Source organism: Struthio camelus, chromosome 2 (assembly GCF_040807025.1).
Source record: "Struthio camelus isolate bStrCam1 chromosome 2, bStrCam1.hap1, whole genome shotgun sequence".
Classification (NCBI taxonomy): domain Eukaryota; kingdom Metazoa; phylum Chordata; class Aves; order Struthioniformes; family Struthionidae; genus Struthio; species Struthio camelus.
In genome coordinates this window covers 39088876-39104794 of record NC_090943.1, presented here as the reverse complement: position 1 = coordinate 39104794, position 15919 = coordinate 39088876, and the positions used below count along the sequence as shown (strand labels likewise).

Genomic DNA, 15919 nt, shown 5'->3' with positions numbered 1-15919 from the left:
CAGCCCATATATTTCCTGGTAATCGAAAATACTCACCAGACCCAGCCTACTACGATTATTAAGCAAATTATGCCAGCAGACGGGAGTATCGTTTGCAAGCTAAGGCACAGGATTTTTTTTTTTTAAGAGGCAACAGCCAGACGCGTTTGCAGCCTCGCGATTTGGCTCGCCCAGAGAGATACTCCTAGGGTATGTTTTGCGGTCCAATCCCGGGAAGCCAACTGGAAAGGGAAGTCATGAAGCACAAGGGCTTGCTGCCTATGTGACTCTTCCCCTAGAAGCAAGGTTGCTGAGGAAGATCCTGTTAAACAATGGCTCGAGCATCGGCGGCCAATTGTTCTCCATACTGTACACCCGATAACAAAAAAAAAAAAAAGGAAAGAAAGAAAAAAAGAAAAAAGGAAAAAGAAAAAAGCGAAAAAAAACAGACAAAAAAGGGAAAGAAAAGCAACACACCGAGGCTGATTCGGGAGCAATAAACTAGTTTTGGAGGAAGTGCTATTCCCTACGAAAAAATCAAGACACTCTGCTTCAGACTCCTGCCTGGGTGCAACTTCTTATGCGGGGGCCTGGCGGTGTCAAAACTTTGAAGATTAATGGATTACTTTGTTAATGAGTCAAGGCGTCAGATTGAGGTGCTTAAATGATTTGTGAGGTGCAAAGCGTTTTCCTGACAGTCCCAAACAATGAGAGAAGAGTGTGCGGGTGGAGGCGAGGGAGGCAGCAGGCTGCAGGACAAGCAGCCACACACACACATTCACACACACACACACACACTCACACGCGCACACACACACATACTCACAGCCTCTCACACAAACATGTACACGCACACGCACCCCCCACATCATTTCAGATTAGGACGCCAAGGGGATAGATACTAGAGATATCATTTCCCTCTTTAAAAAAAGTGTAAATAAAGCCTTTCTGGCCCCCAATGAGGCGTTCCTTCCCGACTTTTTTGGATCAATCAAACAGACAGTGGCTTCTTTTGATTAAAGCCCAAATTGTCATTGGGCAGAGGCAATCATGTGACAGCCAATTCGGTCCAATTTCAACCTTGTCTCCATGAATTCAATAGTTTAATAGTAGCACGGTCCCCATACGGCTGTAATCAGTGAATTAGAAAAAAAACACCCCACCAGCGATCTTCTATGATATATTTTTTTCTTCTCTCTCTCCTTTTTCCTGGGCCTTCCCCCCCCCAAGCCCCCTAAATCCGAGGGAACTTTTTCTCCGCGGGGGCTGCGAGTTGAAGGCCATGAATTTCGAATTTGAGCGAGAGATTGGTTTTATCAATAGTCAGCCATCGCTTGCTGAGTGCCTGACATCTTTTCCCCCTGTCGGTGATACATTTCAAAGTTCATCAATCAAGAACTCGACGCTTTCACACTCGACACTGATTCCTCCTCCTTTTGAGCAGACCATCCCCAGCCTGAACCCAAGCAGCCACCCGCGCCACAGCGGCGGCGGCCGCCCCAAGGCGAGCCCCCGCGGCCGCAGCGGCAGCCCGGGCCCCGCCGGCGCCCCGCCGCCCCCGGAGTACCCCTGGATGAAAGAGAAAAAGGCGTCCAAGCGATCCGCGCTGCCGCCCGCCTCGGCCTCCGCCTCAGCCGCTGGACCAGCCTGCCTGAGCCACAAAGGTCAGTTCAAAGACTTTTCGCCTTCCCCTCCGTGCCGCTTTATTGGCTTCTCGCAGCCCCCCAACTTCGCTGGGGAAGAGGCTGAGGGGCGGGCGGGAGGCGAGGAAGGAGCTGGCGGGGCTCTGCGCAAACCCAAACTTTCCCCAAACTTGTTTAATGTGGGATGATTTATTTGAGTTGGAGCTGACCTCTCTTGTCTCGCTGTCCTAGAGTTAGGATATTTGACAGTAATGAAGAGTGATAGATTGCTCCCGCTCAGCTAAGCAGCTGATGCATTAATTATAAATTGTGGTATGGCTAATATAAAGTTTGCTCTGGTGTGGGGAGGTTGGGGAGCTGGAGGCAATAATTTTACCGAGGTGGCTGAGGGGTACGCAGCACCGGACGCTCAGCAGTGCAACACAATGGGTTTACTGCATCCAAAGGCGGCCATTTTGTTGCAGTTGCTATTTTTATGCTATATAGACATATAGATATAGATGCATATATACAGGGCGAGACGGAGAGAGCGCTCCCTCCCCGCCCCGGGATGCAATGTGCTTGGATGCTAAAATTCAATCTGTGCATTTATCTGTTTTGTGTGTGCGTGTGCGTGGTTTTGCTTTTGCTGTTCTGGTGGTGGTGTTCTGGGGTGTGTGCGTGTGTGGTGGTGGTGTTTTTCTTTTTCTTTTTCTTTTTTAACAGACCCCCTTGAAATCCCCGATAGTGGTAACGGTGGATCTAGGCGGCTGAGGACGGCTTACACCAACACCCAGCTTTTGGAGCTAGAAAAAGAATTCCATTTCAACAAGTATCTCTGTAGACCAAGGAGGGTTGAGATCGCAGCTTTGCTGGATTTGACTGAGAGACAAGTCAAAGTCTGGTTCCAGAACAGAAGGATGAAGCACAAGAGACAGACCCAGTGCAAGGAGAACCAAAACAGTGAGGGGAAATTTAAGAGCCTAGAGGACCCGGAGAAAGCGGCAGAAGAAGAGGAGGAGGAGGAGAAATCCCTCTTTGAACAAGCCCTCAGCAACGTCTCCGGAGCTCTTTTGGAAAGGGAAGGTTACACTTTCCAGCAGAATGCACTGTCTCAGCAGCAGGCTCCCAATGTGCACAATGGAGAGTCCCAAAGTTTCCCCGTTTCGCCTTTAACGAGCAATGAGAAAAATCTGAAACATTTTCAACATCAGTCACCCACTGTTCAAAACTGCCTCTCAACAATGGCCCAGAACTGTGCAGCTGGCCTAAACAATGACAGTCCTGAGGCCCTAGATGTCCCTTCTTTACAGGACTTTAGCGTTTTCTCCACAGATTCCTGCCTGCAGCTTTCAGATGCAGTTTCCCCCAGTTTGCCAGGATCTCTGGACAGTCCCGTAGATATTTCTGCTGACAGTTTTGACTTTTTTACAGACACACTCACCACAATTGACTTGCAGCATCTGAATTACTGAGAATTAAAGACGTCCTCTCAAGGGTCCTGCCTTCTCCTCCTTATTCTTCTTTATTTTTCCAGTGAATTAATTTTATTCCCCCCCTCCCCTTTTTCTCGGTCAGTATTTTCTGTTTATTACCTCCCTTTGCTGTGTTCGAGAGCCATTTTACCGTTTCTTATGAAGTTTTAGTTGTGTTCAGTTTTAACCGAGCCACATTCTAGGTCCTTCTATGAAAGCAATATATGAGGTCTGTAAGAAAGTGATCATATAGGAATTGTATCTTCACTTTCTTTTTATTTTTGTATTACATTAGGATGCGTTGTCATAAGTATTTTTGGTAGAATAAATTCTTGTTTGCTACAAGAAGCTTTCTCTTTTTTCTTTCTCTTTCTCCCTTTCTCTTTCTCTTTCTCTCCTTTCAAGACTGATAACATAACGGATATTTCTCCCCCTGCCTTCTATTATTAATTTACTAATAATGAAAATTCAACATTCTGACTATAATCTCTCCCCTTTTGGAAAGTACATGTTTTAGAGAGGAAAAAACACTGTCAAACTCTTTATTGCAAGGGTTCTCACAAGAAAAAAACACAAACTAAAACAACTTAGATAGAGGCTTCTTCCTTTTAATATATAAACGTAGCATGTTATCTCCGTGCGGATACAAAGCTTGGATATTCTAAACTGTAACAAAAGCATAACGGTGCACTTTTTTTTTTGTTGCAGGCAAAACATAAGCTAGACTTAGTCGGAAAAGTGTTTCCTGCAGAAACTAGCCTGTTACATACACGAAGGGCTCTTTTCGGAAAAAAAATCCTATTTTTCTAGAATACAGTACTTAGCAGCCAGCAAGCTGTTTCAGGAAGCGTATCTTAAAATATAAAACCTCACAGAGAGTGCGTTTGATTCGTGTCCACGTGCTGAGCGGTCCAAGAAAACAGCCCTAAAAAGAGAGGAAAAAAAAAGTTATTGCCTGCAAAATCAAAAAGGTGCCATAAAAGCATTAAAAAAAAGCATTAGGGAGAATACACCCTCCACTTGCTTATTTTGAGGGAAAGTGCGGGGACCCAGCGCAAGGTATTTTCTCTTTAAACCCGATTGCGAGCGGAATGGCTGATAACGAAAAGGGGGAACTCTTACTTTCCGAGTAGAAATTTCCTCAGGGCTCCCCGCTCTCTGCTTGAGGCAGCAAAGATGGGCGTAAAAAACCTCCAGCAAATTGCCTGCGACTCGCTGAGCGGCATTGCCGGAGCCCGGAGCGGGGGGCGAGCCGTGTCCGGCGGGCTGAAGCCGAGCAACAGATGCGAGCCGGCGGCTCCCGGCTCCGGGGGCGAGCAGAGCCCGAGGGATCGTTGGTCCCTGGCTGTGTATGTCTCTGCGTGTGTGAGTGTGAGTGTGGGAGTGTGAGTGTGCGTGTGCACACGAGAACGCAGCCTGAGCGAGGGTTTGGGGAAAGCACTTCGCTGCCCGTCCGTGCGAGGAGTGCTGTCTCCCAGCCCTGCAACACGTTGTGGAGCTGAGCTGCGTGGGTTATAGCTGGAAGGGCTGAACGCAATTCTTCCGAAAGTCATAAATCAAACTCTTTCTATGAATGAGAATGTCATCAAAGAGATCAATTGCAGGAACACATGCACAAATAAAAATCCTCTTACGTATTTGCCGGGGCTGGGGATCCCCGTCTAAAACCATTAAGTGAGAAGGCGTTTAGTCATAATTCATTTTTATTGCTCTTTTAAAACAACAGCTTGGCTGAGCTGCGGACGCGGCAAAACCTCGGCCCTGCTTCTTGTCCTTCTCTCTGCTCCAGCCCCGGCTCTGCGGAAAGCGAGTAGCCTCACCGGTATTTTAACTCCTGTGGCACTGGGTTAAACTGGATTGCAATGTGCGGGTATGGGCTGGGATTTCTTTTGTGCCTAGATATCTGAATACTGCTAACGCTTAAAAAACAAAACAAAACAAAACAAAAGAAACAAAGAAAAATATGCTACCAGATTTAAACTTTTCCCACACTCGGTTTAAACAAATCGGGCGATTCAGCAGACAGGAGCCGCCTAAGTCTCTCTCGATAAGCCCTAGGGCCATAGCGGGGGTACTGGGGGGTGGGAGGGCATGCGAGATCTCCCACGAAAAAGCCTTAAGCACCGGAATTGCCCCCTTCTCTCCCAGCTCTGGGCAGGAAATGGCACTTTCTGCACCCCGGCCCGGAGCGAGCCACAAAGGGGGCTCGGAGGGGAGAGGGGCCCGCCGGGCGCCTCTGGGAGCGGAGAGGGGGCAGCTCCACTCGGCGGGTGGTGGAGGGGCATTTTTCCCTCTGCTCTGGCCCTCCTTATTATGTTGCCCCCATGCACAGTATTGGCAGCAAAAATCCGAGGCACTGTGAGAGAGACAATGTAACAAAAGAGAGGGATCTCTGCTGAACAATGGCACGAATATACGAGAAAACAAACAAACAAACAAAAAAAGATTCCGGGATGCAGGAGGCTGTAAGAGAGGTGTTGTAATTTGGCAGGATTTACGGGTAAACCCGATCTATTTATAGCAAAATATGCCTTTTTCTTGGCCAGCTGTTGTAAAAAAGCCCTGAAAAGACGCCAGCTCTTTTATTAGTAAACAGTCCCAGCGGCCTGCCTTTTCCTTTGCCTTATGCAGTATTTATCACAACTGCTTTACAAGAATGAAATAAATGTGTTTACATCCGTTACCATAGCCAAAAATGGTGCCGTATAATTCCATAAATGCCTCTGGAGTTTTGTTGTTACTCCTCCCCGCCACGTCCCCACCGGAGTTTAAGAAACCGAACCTTTCCAGAGGGCTCTTACTCATTCGTGCCTGCGCAGTAAATGAAAGCAAACAGAAATACTAAGGGCATATGGTTAAGCATGGGCAGTCCCTCAGTTTTTGCTGGCCGCAGAGAGGCCTTGCAGATGGAGTGGGATAAGGGCTGACCTGACAGCAGTAGGAGAGCCTTGCACCCAGGAGAGGATGTTGTAGTTCAGATGGGAGGAGCTTGTGGGTTTGCGTGTGTGTGTGTGTGTGTGTGTCTGTGTGTGTGTGTGTGTGTGTGTGTGTGTGTGTGTGTTAAGTGTTTGTGAGCAGGGAGAGGTGGCAGGGTAGAGAAGCTTTTTGGGCTTCAGAAGAAAACAACAAAGCCTGAGAACCTAGCGATGTACGATCGGGCTGGAAATGCACCTGCAGGAATACAGAAGGCAGCTGCTCACGGAGCTGCTGCTGCTAGTGGGAGTATTAGTTCTTACCCATCTCTCCCCTAGGTTAACCTTTCGCAGGACGCCTCTCTGAAGTGTGCTGAAATCGGTTTGTTGGTGCCGTCCCCTCTCCCTACAGATGGATAGGTGCCCTGGGACGGGTGGATGCCCGATCTATACCTCCCCTTGCCTTTTTTGCATACGCAAAGCGAGTATGAGGTCGCAATTCAAATCCCAGCCGCCATCCCTCCTTTTCTACCCATGGACCCTTTTTGGGGGAGGGGGGGAAGGGGGAGTTGGAGTCGATGCTCAGTGCGGTTCCCAAGGGTCCTGGGGCCACCTCTGCCATTGGCCATCTGCCACCTCCCGCCACTGCCAGCCCGGGTGGCGGAGCCGGGACAAAGGGGACGGGGCGGCGGGCTTTGCATCTCCCCGCCGCTCCGCAGCCCCGGCCCCGGGCTGGCGGGCCGCGACCTGCGCCCCCCGGGCAGCTTTCCGCCCCCGCCCGGGCCTAGGGGAGTGCGGGGCGGCAGCAGTGCTGGCAGACGGGTCCCCGGCCCCGTCACCTTGGCGGGCATCTCCCATCTCCCTGCCACCAGCTCCCCCTCCCCTACCACAGCCCCAGGCTGGCGCGGGCGAGCCCGGCGGAGGTGTGGGGGGAGCGGGGAGCCGGGCCGGGGGGAGGCCGGGGGGCCCGGCCGAGCACAATGGCCGTCAGTCCCAAAAGCGCCTCATTTCCATGCTAATGTCCGCGGCCGCCTGGTGATGCGGCTGGACAAGCCCCTTTAACTCTTGGCGGCGCGTCGCGCTGGGCTCTGCGGCGGGGCAGCAGCAGCAGCGGGAGTGCCCGTCCCCAGCCCCGTGCCCGTGCCCATCCGCGGCCCCGTGCCCGTGCCCGTCCCCAGGCCTGATGCTCTCAGAGCCTGTCCCGGCCTCCCCCCGTGCCGTGGGTCCGGCTGCCGCCCCGCCGCGGCTCATGCCCGGGAGAGAGAGGCGGCGGCGGCGGCGGCGGGGGGAGGAAGTGGGTCGAGGGTGCCGATCGCCAGCCTGACAGCGCCGGCAGCAGGGGAGGCGCTGGGGCAACCCTCGGCGGGGACGCTGCGGCATCACTCACCCTGGAGGGGACGGCCGGTGGGCTCCGGGGCACGGGCGCAGCCGCCAGGCTCTCTGCTGCCTTCCCCTCTCGACGGGCGGGCGGGCGGGCGGGCGGGCGAGCGGGCCCCCCCCCCGGGGCGGCCACCGTGCCCCGCGGCGCCGCGCCGCGCCGTGCCGCGCCGTCGGAGCGCTCGGCGTTTAAATGCCCCCGACGCGGCGATCTATCAGCGGCAGGAGCCGGGAAAGTCCCGCAGGCGCCGCAGCCATTGGCTGCCGCCCCCCACGTGCCTCCCCGCTCGCTGTACCTTCGTGTCATTTTCCTCCCGGCCCCATGGAGGAAGTGGGAAAGTTGGCGCGGCCCCGCCGGACGCTGAAGACCCGGTGGCGGCGTGACAGAGGGACACGGCGAGGATGAGCTCCTTCCTCGAGTACCCCGTCCTCGGCGGCGAGGCCGGGGGCTGCGCCGCCCGCGCCTACCACCCCGACCACGGGATTACAACTTTCCAGCCCTGCGCCGTCAGCGCCGGCAGCTGCAGCGGGGAGGACCGCTTCCTCGTGGGCCGCGGGGTGCAGATCAGCCCCCACCGCCACCACCACCCCCCGGCCCAGCCCGCCGCCTACCAGCCCCACGGCGGCCTGGGGGTCTCCTACTCGCACGCCGGCTGCGGCCCGACGTACGGCGCGCAGGGCTTCGGCGCGGCGTACAGCCCCTACCCCCTCGGGCAAGACGCGGAGCTCGGCGCCGGCTTCCCCCCCTGCGCGCCCGCGGTGTACTCGGGCAGCCTCTCCTCCGCCGCCGCCGCGCAGCACCCGCACCAGGGCTACGCGGGGGGCCCCGCTCAGTACGTGCACCCCCCCTACGGACAGGAGCAGCAGAGCCTGCCGCTGGGCACCTATAACCATGCCCTGTCTCCTCTCCACGCCAGCCACCAGGAAAACGCCCGCTCCCCGTCCGCGGAGACCTCGCCGCCCGCGCAGACCTTTGACTGGATGAAAGTCAAGAGAAACCCACCCAAAACAGGTTAGTCCCCGGCTGCAGGACGGGAGGGCCTGAGGAGGGGGGGGGGGGCGAGCTCCTTTCTCTCTCTTCCGTCGGTAAAGCCAAGGCGAGGCAAAGCACAGCCCCCGCGGCCGGCGGCGCACAGGTGTCCCGTCCGTTTGCTTTGCAGGTAAAGCGCCCGAGACCCCCGAGAGCAGCCGCCGCCGTCTGCCCGCTACGCTCAAAGTCAGCGCTGCCTGTGCCTACCCCCCCCCCCCCCCCCGCGGTCATATTTCTTGTAATTCATAAACCACTTATCAAGTTTCCTCTGACACTAGAGGCTGAGTCCAGTTTAGCACCTCGCACTCCATCACTCACCCTGCCGGGGCTTCCCTCTTATCCTAAGAAGTTCTTGCTCCCTATCGCTTAGCCGGTGTGGACACATTGATTACGTCGCCTATAAATCACTTGCGCTTACTTAATGCTGGATGTCCCCTTTTGCAGGAAAGGCTGGCGAGTACGGCTTCGTGGGGCAGCCCAACACGGTCAGAACTAATTTCACCACCAAGCAGCTCACAGAACTGGAGAAAGAGTTTCATTTCAACAAGTACCTGACCAGGGCCAGGAGGGTGGAGATTGCAGCCTCCCTGCAACTCAACGAGACGCAGGTCAAGATCTGGTTCCAGAACCGCAGGATGAAGCAGAAGAAAAGAGAGAAAGAGGGGCTGCTACCCATCTCTCCCGCCACCCCCACGGGCTGTGAGGAGAAAGCGGAGGAGTTATCAGAGAAGTCCTGCTCGTCGCCCTGCACTGCCTCGCCATCCTCCTCTACCTCAGACACTCTTGCTACCTCAAACTGAGACGCACCTGGGTGCTCCCTGGCTTGGACTCGCGACTCCCAAGCCGCCTCCCTACCGTAGCTCGAACCGATTTAACGCTGTTGTGTGTGTGTGTTGGCTGGTTGGTCTCCTTCAGAGCCCCGGTGCCCCAAACGCCCGCCCCGTCGCGGGCAGCCGCCCGCTCCGCGCCCCCCCGGCCCCCGGGCCTCGGGGCCAAGAGGACATTTTCTCTCTGTTCCCCTTTGGCTGGAGGAGATGTGTTGGCACATGTGTAAGGGTCTCTCTCCTCCGTTGCAAAGACCTTTCTTCAAGTTCCCCCTGAGTGAAAGACAGGCTATCTAGGGTACATAACCTCACGAAGAGATGCACTATTGGAAGTGTTTACACGACTTACAGGACTTTCATCCTTTAATTTAATGTATTCTTTGTTCGCGTCTATGAGTTTGTTGCTTGTAAATACTTTGTCCGAGAGATTTATCTTTTTACAGATTTTTCTAGAAATGACGTTTAGATTATCAGGTTAAGCAGGGTGGGTGCATTCGCAAAACTGGATCCAATTTTATATTGTTAAAGCAGACGACCGTATCAAGTTAAACGTGTTAAGCTCAAGCAGATACCTCAAAGAGTAGCGCTATTTGTTTAAGTGTGACAAACAAGGCTTCAATTGCACTAGGTTTTGAAAACCTTACCCGGTGTGCTTTCCCTCCCCCCTCCCCCGACAGAAGTCTGTGCTGGATTATATTGAACCGAAGGGTATAACTGTCCAAAAGACCTCACCTCTTCCTGTTTTCATATTAACCCTCCTTTAGACTCGACGTCTTTTCAATCTAATCGTAAATGTGACGACTGGCCAAATGAATGTATATTTTATGTGATTCGTGTCTGGAAGTTTGCATGATGCACAGTGCTTTGCTGTACTCCGGGTACACTGAGTTCTATCAGTTGTCGTGTGTGAGCGAACTATCTTCCTCGTCTCCTGTACAATCATCAAAGGCTCTGCGATTCTGGGACTGAGGGAATCCAGGGCACAATCTACGGGTCCTTATAATGTCTGTAATAAATATATTCAACTTTCAGGTATCCCTTGTGTGCGTACCTCTGCGTGACGTCACTGATGAGTCACCGGCTCAGCTCAGCAGTTTACTCTCCATTATTTTCTTCTGATGGGGCCTTTCTCAGGGAGAAAGGGAGAAAGAACATCCCAACATTACTCCTGACGTGTTTTTTTTTTTTTTTTTTTTTTTTTTGGCCGGGGTCAGAGCTCGGGCTGTCCAGTCTGATTCATAACACAAACTTTCTTCCTTTTCTACACTCGAATAATATTATTTTTAGAAAATATAAGCCCTCCTCTCCGTCCACTGTAGCAAGGCGGAATTTATGATCCAGATCTATTTTTGAAGCACACACACGAGAACTTCCTGGGTCAAGTGCTAACCTTTTCACCTCGAGATGGATGTTGACACTTCTATAAACAGAGCACAATTCAAAAGCAGAAACTGTCTTCAGCCAGTCTCTCCTCACATCGCAGGCCCCTCGCTAAGGGCTGCACGTTTAATTAGCCCGGGCACTAAGCTGGTCCTGCTTCCCTTTCCTTCCCTCCCAAGCTGCCACCTCCAGGACCTGATCGGCTGGAAAGGTGGGAGGTGGCTCCCAGCTGCCTGGCAGTGTGCTTCTGGCAAACTCCCATTCCATGCCATCCCATCCCCCCGCTTTTTCTTTTTGCCAAAAAGAGCAAGTCCTCGCAGGTAATATCAGCCATTCCCAAGAGGTGTCAAATGAACACTGGGTTGGGGAGGGAGGGGGCGGGTATGTGGAGAGACTGGATCCCGGGACAGAGCGTAGACACGTTCAGCTGCACCGGGGTGCCTCGAGTCACTGCTGCCTCTTGAATTTCTGGCCAAACACGCGTAACGTCTCCTTTCGCCGGTTCCCTTGCTTTTCCCGAGGCGAGGCCGCCTATGGAGACTCGGCTTTGCGGGATCCGCAGAGAGTCAACGAAATTTTCTGCACTTCAGTGTTAAAAGAGACAAGTCCTGATTTGCAAGGCGCGGCGGCCATATCAAGAGCCGAGCTATCTTGCAAAGGAGCAGGGCTGTCTCCAAAGGCTCCCCCGAATGCCTCTATTTCTTTCATTTCCCCGCCTGCCATATACTTTACCTTTTGTTTATTAGTGTAAAGCCACAAAGCAAAACAGATGGCCTTCTTCCAGATACTTAGATGTGTTAAAATGGCATTTGCATGCCAATGAGGGCATTTCAATATCGAAATCTGGATCTAAACATTGCTGGAATCCGGATCTGCAACCCGGCTCCCCCGGTGTTGACTTAATGCGTTAGAAAGAGCAGCCATAAATTATAGCCTAAATGCGAGAGACGAGACACTTGTCAGTGCGTCAATCTGCGGTGAGCGATTCATCGGCAAAGAATCTTGTCTCCTTCCAAGCCGAAACCTCGGTTTATCTTTTTCGCAGCCCCGATCGATTCCAGCAAAAAGACCCCAAACCCGCTTATCCTGGCTCCTTTTGTTATTGTTATTATTATTTCGATACGATCAGCCTCTCAGGTCAGGGTGTGTGGCGGTAAGGAATGAAAATTTCTAGTTGCTCCGCGTACATATAATTTCAAACATAAAAATATCGCTAAGAATCAGAGCGTGCTTTGGCCTGACGGAGAGGCTCATTTGCACTTCAGGTTGTAGGCATCCTTTTGTTTTTACACCATTTTTTTCTATTTCTCTCCAGAGTCTCAGAGGAAAAAATGGGGGGAAAAAATCCACTAAACCAAACTGCATCCAGTTGTCAAGCGGACTTTAGCATCTTCCTATCATACTTAAGGCCATTTCTGCTGTTCACCTTTAAAGTTTACTTTGGGAGGCTATTGAGATGCTTTGGTGTTTTCCTCTGGGGCAATCAGATTGAAACCGATCAATATTTACTCAGTCTGAAAGGGCTGTTGAAAAGGCAGCTAACAACAAACTGCTTAGCTGCTCTCCCCTCTTTAATCTCAGGTTCACCGAAAGTTCAAGCAGAAATGAATTCAGTGATGGGTCACTTTAGAATAAGTCCCAGTGGTTAATCTCAGAGCCTTGGTAAAGGCAACAATTACAGAGTCATCCCTCTCTCTGTCCCTCTCGCTGTCTCCGCAGCAGACGCAACTTTCCTCTCATTTTTGCTCAGTAATATTTACTAAAGCTTAACCACTTTGCGCTGTTTTGCGGAGACAGCGAGCGCTGCCCCAGCCCGCGGAGCTGCCCCTGCACCCGCGCCGCGTCTGAAGCTGGTACAAAAGCGGGCACCCCCGGCAAGAGGCACCCGGCGGTGCGGGGAATAAATCCTCCCGCAGAGGATCCTGCTTCCCCACGGGGGGGCCTCGGGACCGACTCCCGGGGCAAAGGGAGACAAATTTGGGGCTTTCTCTCCGGCAGTGACAGGGAGGTGCGGAGGAGCGCTGGCGGAGCCGTGGGGGGAATATTCGCCTCTCCATCCTTTGAGGAGAAAAGAGTAGAGAGAAATGTGAGAGAAAAGCGATGGATATTGCTGCTAATTGCAGGGACTCTTCAGGGCCAAAGTTCACGCAATCACTGCATAAATGCATGCTCAAGAGGGATTTATTAGTACTTCTCTAATGGCAGATCACGCCTGGGCTATAAAATCGAGAAGGTTTCCCCAGCAAATTGCTTCGCAGAAGTAACCCCCGCCACACCGCGCCAGAGCCGGGGGAGCCGTACGGAGCCGTGCGGCGGGCACGAAAGGCGCTGAGCCCCTGGCCGGGCCCGGGCCCGGGCCCCGGGGCCGCCCCCGGAGCGCCCGGCGGGCCGGAGCGCGGCCCGGGTGCGCGGCTCCACCGCCCGCCGGCCCGCCGATGCAATTTTTGAGGGAGGGTGGGGTGGGGAGGAAACAATCCTTGCAGAATATTTTTCCACGTAAGCATAGGAACAACATTTCTTGTTTGTCTTCGCTTGGCAATTAGCTCTATGCGATCTCAGTAAATAGGTAACTATATAAAGGGAATACATAAATAATTAATTGAGTAATATTTAAGCGAATAGCAGTATACCTTAAAATTATAATCTCTTTCTCTTTCTCTCTCTCTCCTTCTTTCTTCTCTCCTTTTTGCTGTCTTGCCGTCTTTCTCTATTTCTCTCATTTTCTCTCTCTCTCTTTCCAAGGCAAACATTCCTTTTCTCCCCCAGGCACACTACTTGGCCGACTTTCACTGTTAACATTATTCTTTTATGGCTTATGTGTCATAAAATATTACAGGTCACAGTTACTCCTGTTTCAGGCTCAGAAAGACCATTGAAATCAATGGGAGCTTTGGGAAAAAAAGTCTTCCCCTGTGCCTAAGATTTCAGAGGCAAACTCTGTTGATTTTGATCATGTGAGGAGCCCTATTTGCCATATAACTTCAAAAGGACTGCACATTTCAGTAATACGAGCAGAATTTGGCCCAGAAAAATGCTTCCGCGCTATTTTTGATAGGGCAGTGATGTATTTTAAGCATTTGTTCCACACGGAGAATGTTTCAGCCATCACTTTTACAATTATTTTGGCTTCTCGATCTACTTCCCTTGAAAGTGTATTTCTCCTAAAGATAGATCAGGACTATTGATTCTTATAAAAATGTGGCCGAGTAGTGATCAGCCTCTACTACGGTGAAACTAATAACCAGAGCATGTCTTTTCCGGGAGTCCAGTTTATAAACAAAAACTCAACGTGTTGCCGAATTCTCACGGTTCCAGAAAGTAAAAGCAACAGCAAAAACAACAACAAAAATCAAATAAAAACAAAGATAAGCCCAAACGAGCCCAGAGAGGAGCTACCATCCAGGGACAGATAGAGAACCTGAAGGCAAGGTCAGCTGCAAACTCTTTTAGCTATGCTGACATAGATCTAAGATGTAGTGCAGTCAGCGGGAAGCAGAGGGATTAGGAAAATACAGGGACTCATGGAGTGCTTCGCTGGCAACAGTTGTAGGAAGTGTTAGAGCGGTCGGGACCCGGGGGGGTCCCTGATAGCCCTGCCCCGTGTTTCAGCCCCAGGTTCCCTAGCGATGTGCAGCCGTTGTTATCTGCGTCCAATATGCCTCGATTTGCGCAAATGTGTATATATATTTTGTACTTCCAGCCTACTCTGCCCTGCAGGCCACTCTCCATGAGGAAAAAGAAAAAGTAATAGGTTATCGATTATTAAAAAAAAAAGAAGAAGAAATAAGCCTAAGGAAATATGTGCTGTAGTTGAATGCTTCGCTAACGTATTTTGTAGGCATCGACTGCATTCACAGCCGTCCTCGGCTTTGATGTTCGGCAAACGACTAACACAACGAAAATTCGTTGTGCGCAGGGCGGCGAGGCAGAGCCCCGCCGAGGCGCCGCAGCCCCGCGGCCGCGGAGCGGACGGCGGCTCCGCGCGGGGCCCGGGGCGGCTCGTTCCCACGCGCCTCCCGAGGGCAGCGCGGTAACGGGCGCGAACAGCGCCGCCCTAACAATGGCTAATAAAAGCAGCACGGCGCGCACGGCTCAGCTCTGCGCCGAAAATACGCGCGCTGGCCGACGGCTGGCGGCATCGGAGCTGAGCCGGACAGACCTAAAACCAGCACGCTGGGAGAAAAGGGAACATAAACTTTCCGCGGGGGGGGGGGGGGGGGGGAGGAAAGCGCGAGGGAGGGGAGTGCGGAGGGCAGCGGAGCACCTGGGGCAGCGGCCGCGGAGGGCAGCGGCGGCCCCGGGCCGGGCCGGGCGGCGCAGCGGGCAGCGGGCGAGGCGGCGGGGCGGAGGCGCCTGCCGCCAGCCTGGTCCCGAGCGCTGGGAGAGCTGCCTGAGGGAGGACTGCGGCGCAAGGCAGTGCGGACGCCGAGCCAGAGGTGGAGTGGAGATACCTTTCGTGGGGCGCAGAGGGGCTCAGGCCCCCTCCCACCCGGGGGCTGTTGCCCTCAGTGCCCTCTCCAAGTTGGAAGTGGGCGAAGAGGGGGGTTGCCAGCTGCCCTCCGGGGCAGGAGGGATGGGACCCGGGGGAGAGCAGGGTGATGCCCTCCTCCCTGGAATGGGGGCCAGGGGGACACTGGCAGGGCCTTGCCACCCTGCTGGCTTTATATGAGGCAGCAGGGAGGCTGCAACACTGCTTGCTCATCCCAGAGTGGCATCACCCAGATGAGCAAGGGATATCAGTTCTGGTCTCCTTTGTCTATTAATATACCTATCACCAAATCCCAGATAACCTCCCTTTCTCTCTGTCAACACCCCTCAGCTCCAGGCCGTGCTTGGAGAAGAGGGATGGGACCTGCCATCAGGGTCCTGTAGCAAGGGGGTGCCTCTTTTAGGGGTTACTTGGTGACAGATGTTGACGTTTCTAGGGAGCTCAGTAAACAGAAAGTTGGACTGGACTTTTTCATAGCCCATGTGTTTTTCATCATTCCCCGTCAGACTCAGACCAAAGACAGAAGCTTCCCTCTTCACACTCTTCATCTCCTCTCATCTTCAGCAGTCACTCAGCTCCGGTGACATGGAATAAAGAGCAGAGAAAACACAGGAGAACAGCTTCTTTAAGTAATGAAAAGAGATGGGGGTGAGGATGGGGCTGGCAGTAGAAATGGGGGGGGGATGCCTCCTCCACTCCACACCATGAGTATTCTGGTGCAAAAGCACATCTGTGTAAATCATAGACTCCATCTGGGGAGAAATCAGGGCGAGCCCATAGGAGGAGTGAGGTAAGAGTCATAAAATAACCACTTGTCCAGACTTTTCACTG

At 52.9% G+C, this 15919-nt stretch overlaps 2 protein-coding genes and 1 long non-coding RNA gene across 3 annotated transcripts; 2 read left to right on the top strand and 1 right to left on the bottom strand.

Annotated features, from left to right (window-relative positions):
* Nucleotides 1–1131: 1131 nt before the first annotated feature.
* HOXA2 (homeobox A2) lies at nt 1132–3902 on the top strand. The gene is made up of 2 exons (XM_068935221.1): nt 1132–1643; nt 2328–3902. The coding sequence occupies exons 1-2, from the start codon at nt 1262–1264 to the stop codon at nt 3074–3076; spliced, it is 1131 nt and encodes a 376-aa protein (XP_068791322.1). The 5' UTR covers nt 1132–1261; the 3' UTR covers nt 3077–3902.
* On the bottom strand, nt 3602–7532 carry LOC138066325 (uncharacterized). The gene is made up of 3 exons (XR_011139660.1): nt 7376–7532; nt 5761–5887; nt 3602–4001 (listed from the first exon to the last, which is right to left on the bottom strand). It is a non-coding gene; the product is annotated as an uncharacterized lncRNA (long non-coding RNA).
* HOXA1 (homeobox A1) lies at nt 7493–10254 on the top strand. The gene is made up of 2 exons (XM_068935222.1): nt 7493–8377; nt 8840–10254. Exons 1-2 carry the CDS (start codon nt 7768–7770, stop codon nt 9193–9195), a joined length of 966 nt encoding a protein of 321 aa, XP_068791323.1. The 5' UTR covers nt 7493–7767; the 3' UTR covers nt 9196–10254.
* Nucleotides 10255–15919: the final 5665 nt, after the last annotated feature.

Coding starts and splice junctions, on each gene's coding strand:
- HOXA2 (XM_068935221.1), top strand. CDS start 1,262: ATGAATTTCGAATTTGAGCGAGAGATTGGTTTTATCAATAGTCAGCCA. Junction 1,644..2,327: donor AGCCTGCCTGAGCCACAAAG/GTCAGTTCAAAG, acceptor CTTTTTTAACAG/ACCCCCTTGAAATCCCCGAT.
- HOXA1 (XM_068935222.1), top strand. CDS start 7,768: ATGAGCTCCTTCCTCGAGTACCCCGTCCTCGGCGGCGAGGCCGGGGGC. Junction 8,378..8,839: donor GAGAAACCCACCCAAAACAG/GTTAGTCCCCGG, acceptor CCCCTTTTGCAG/GAAAGGCTGGCGAGTACGGC.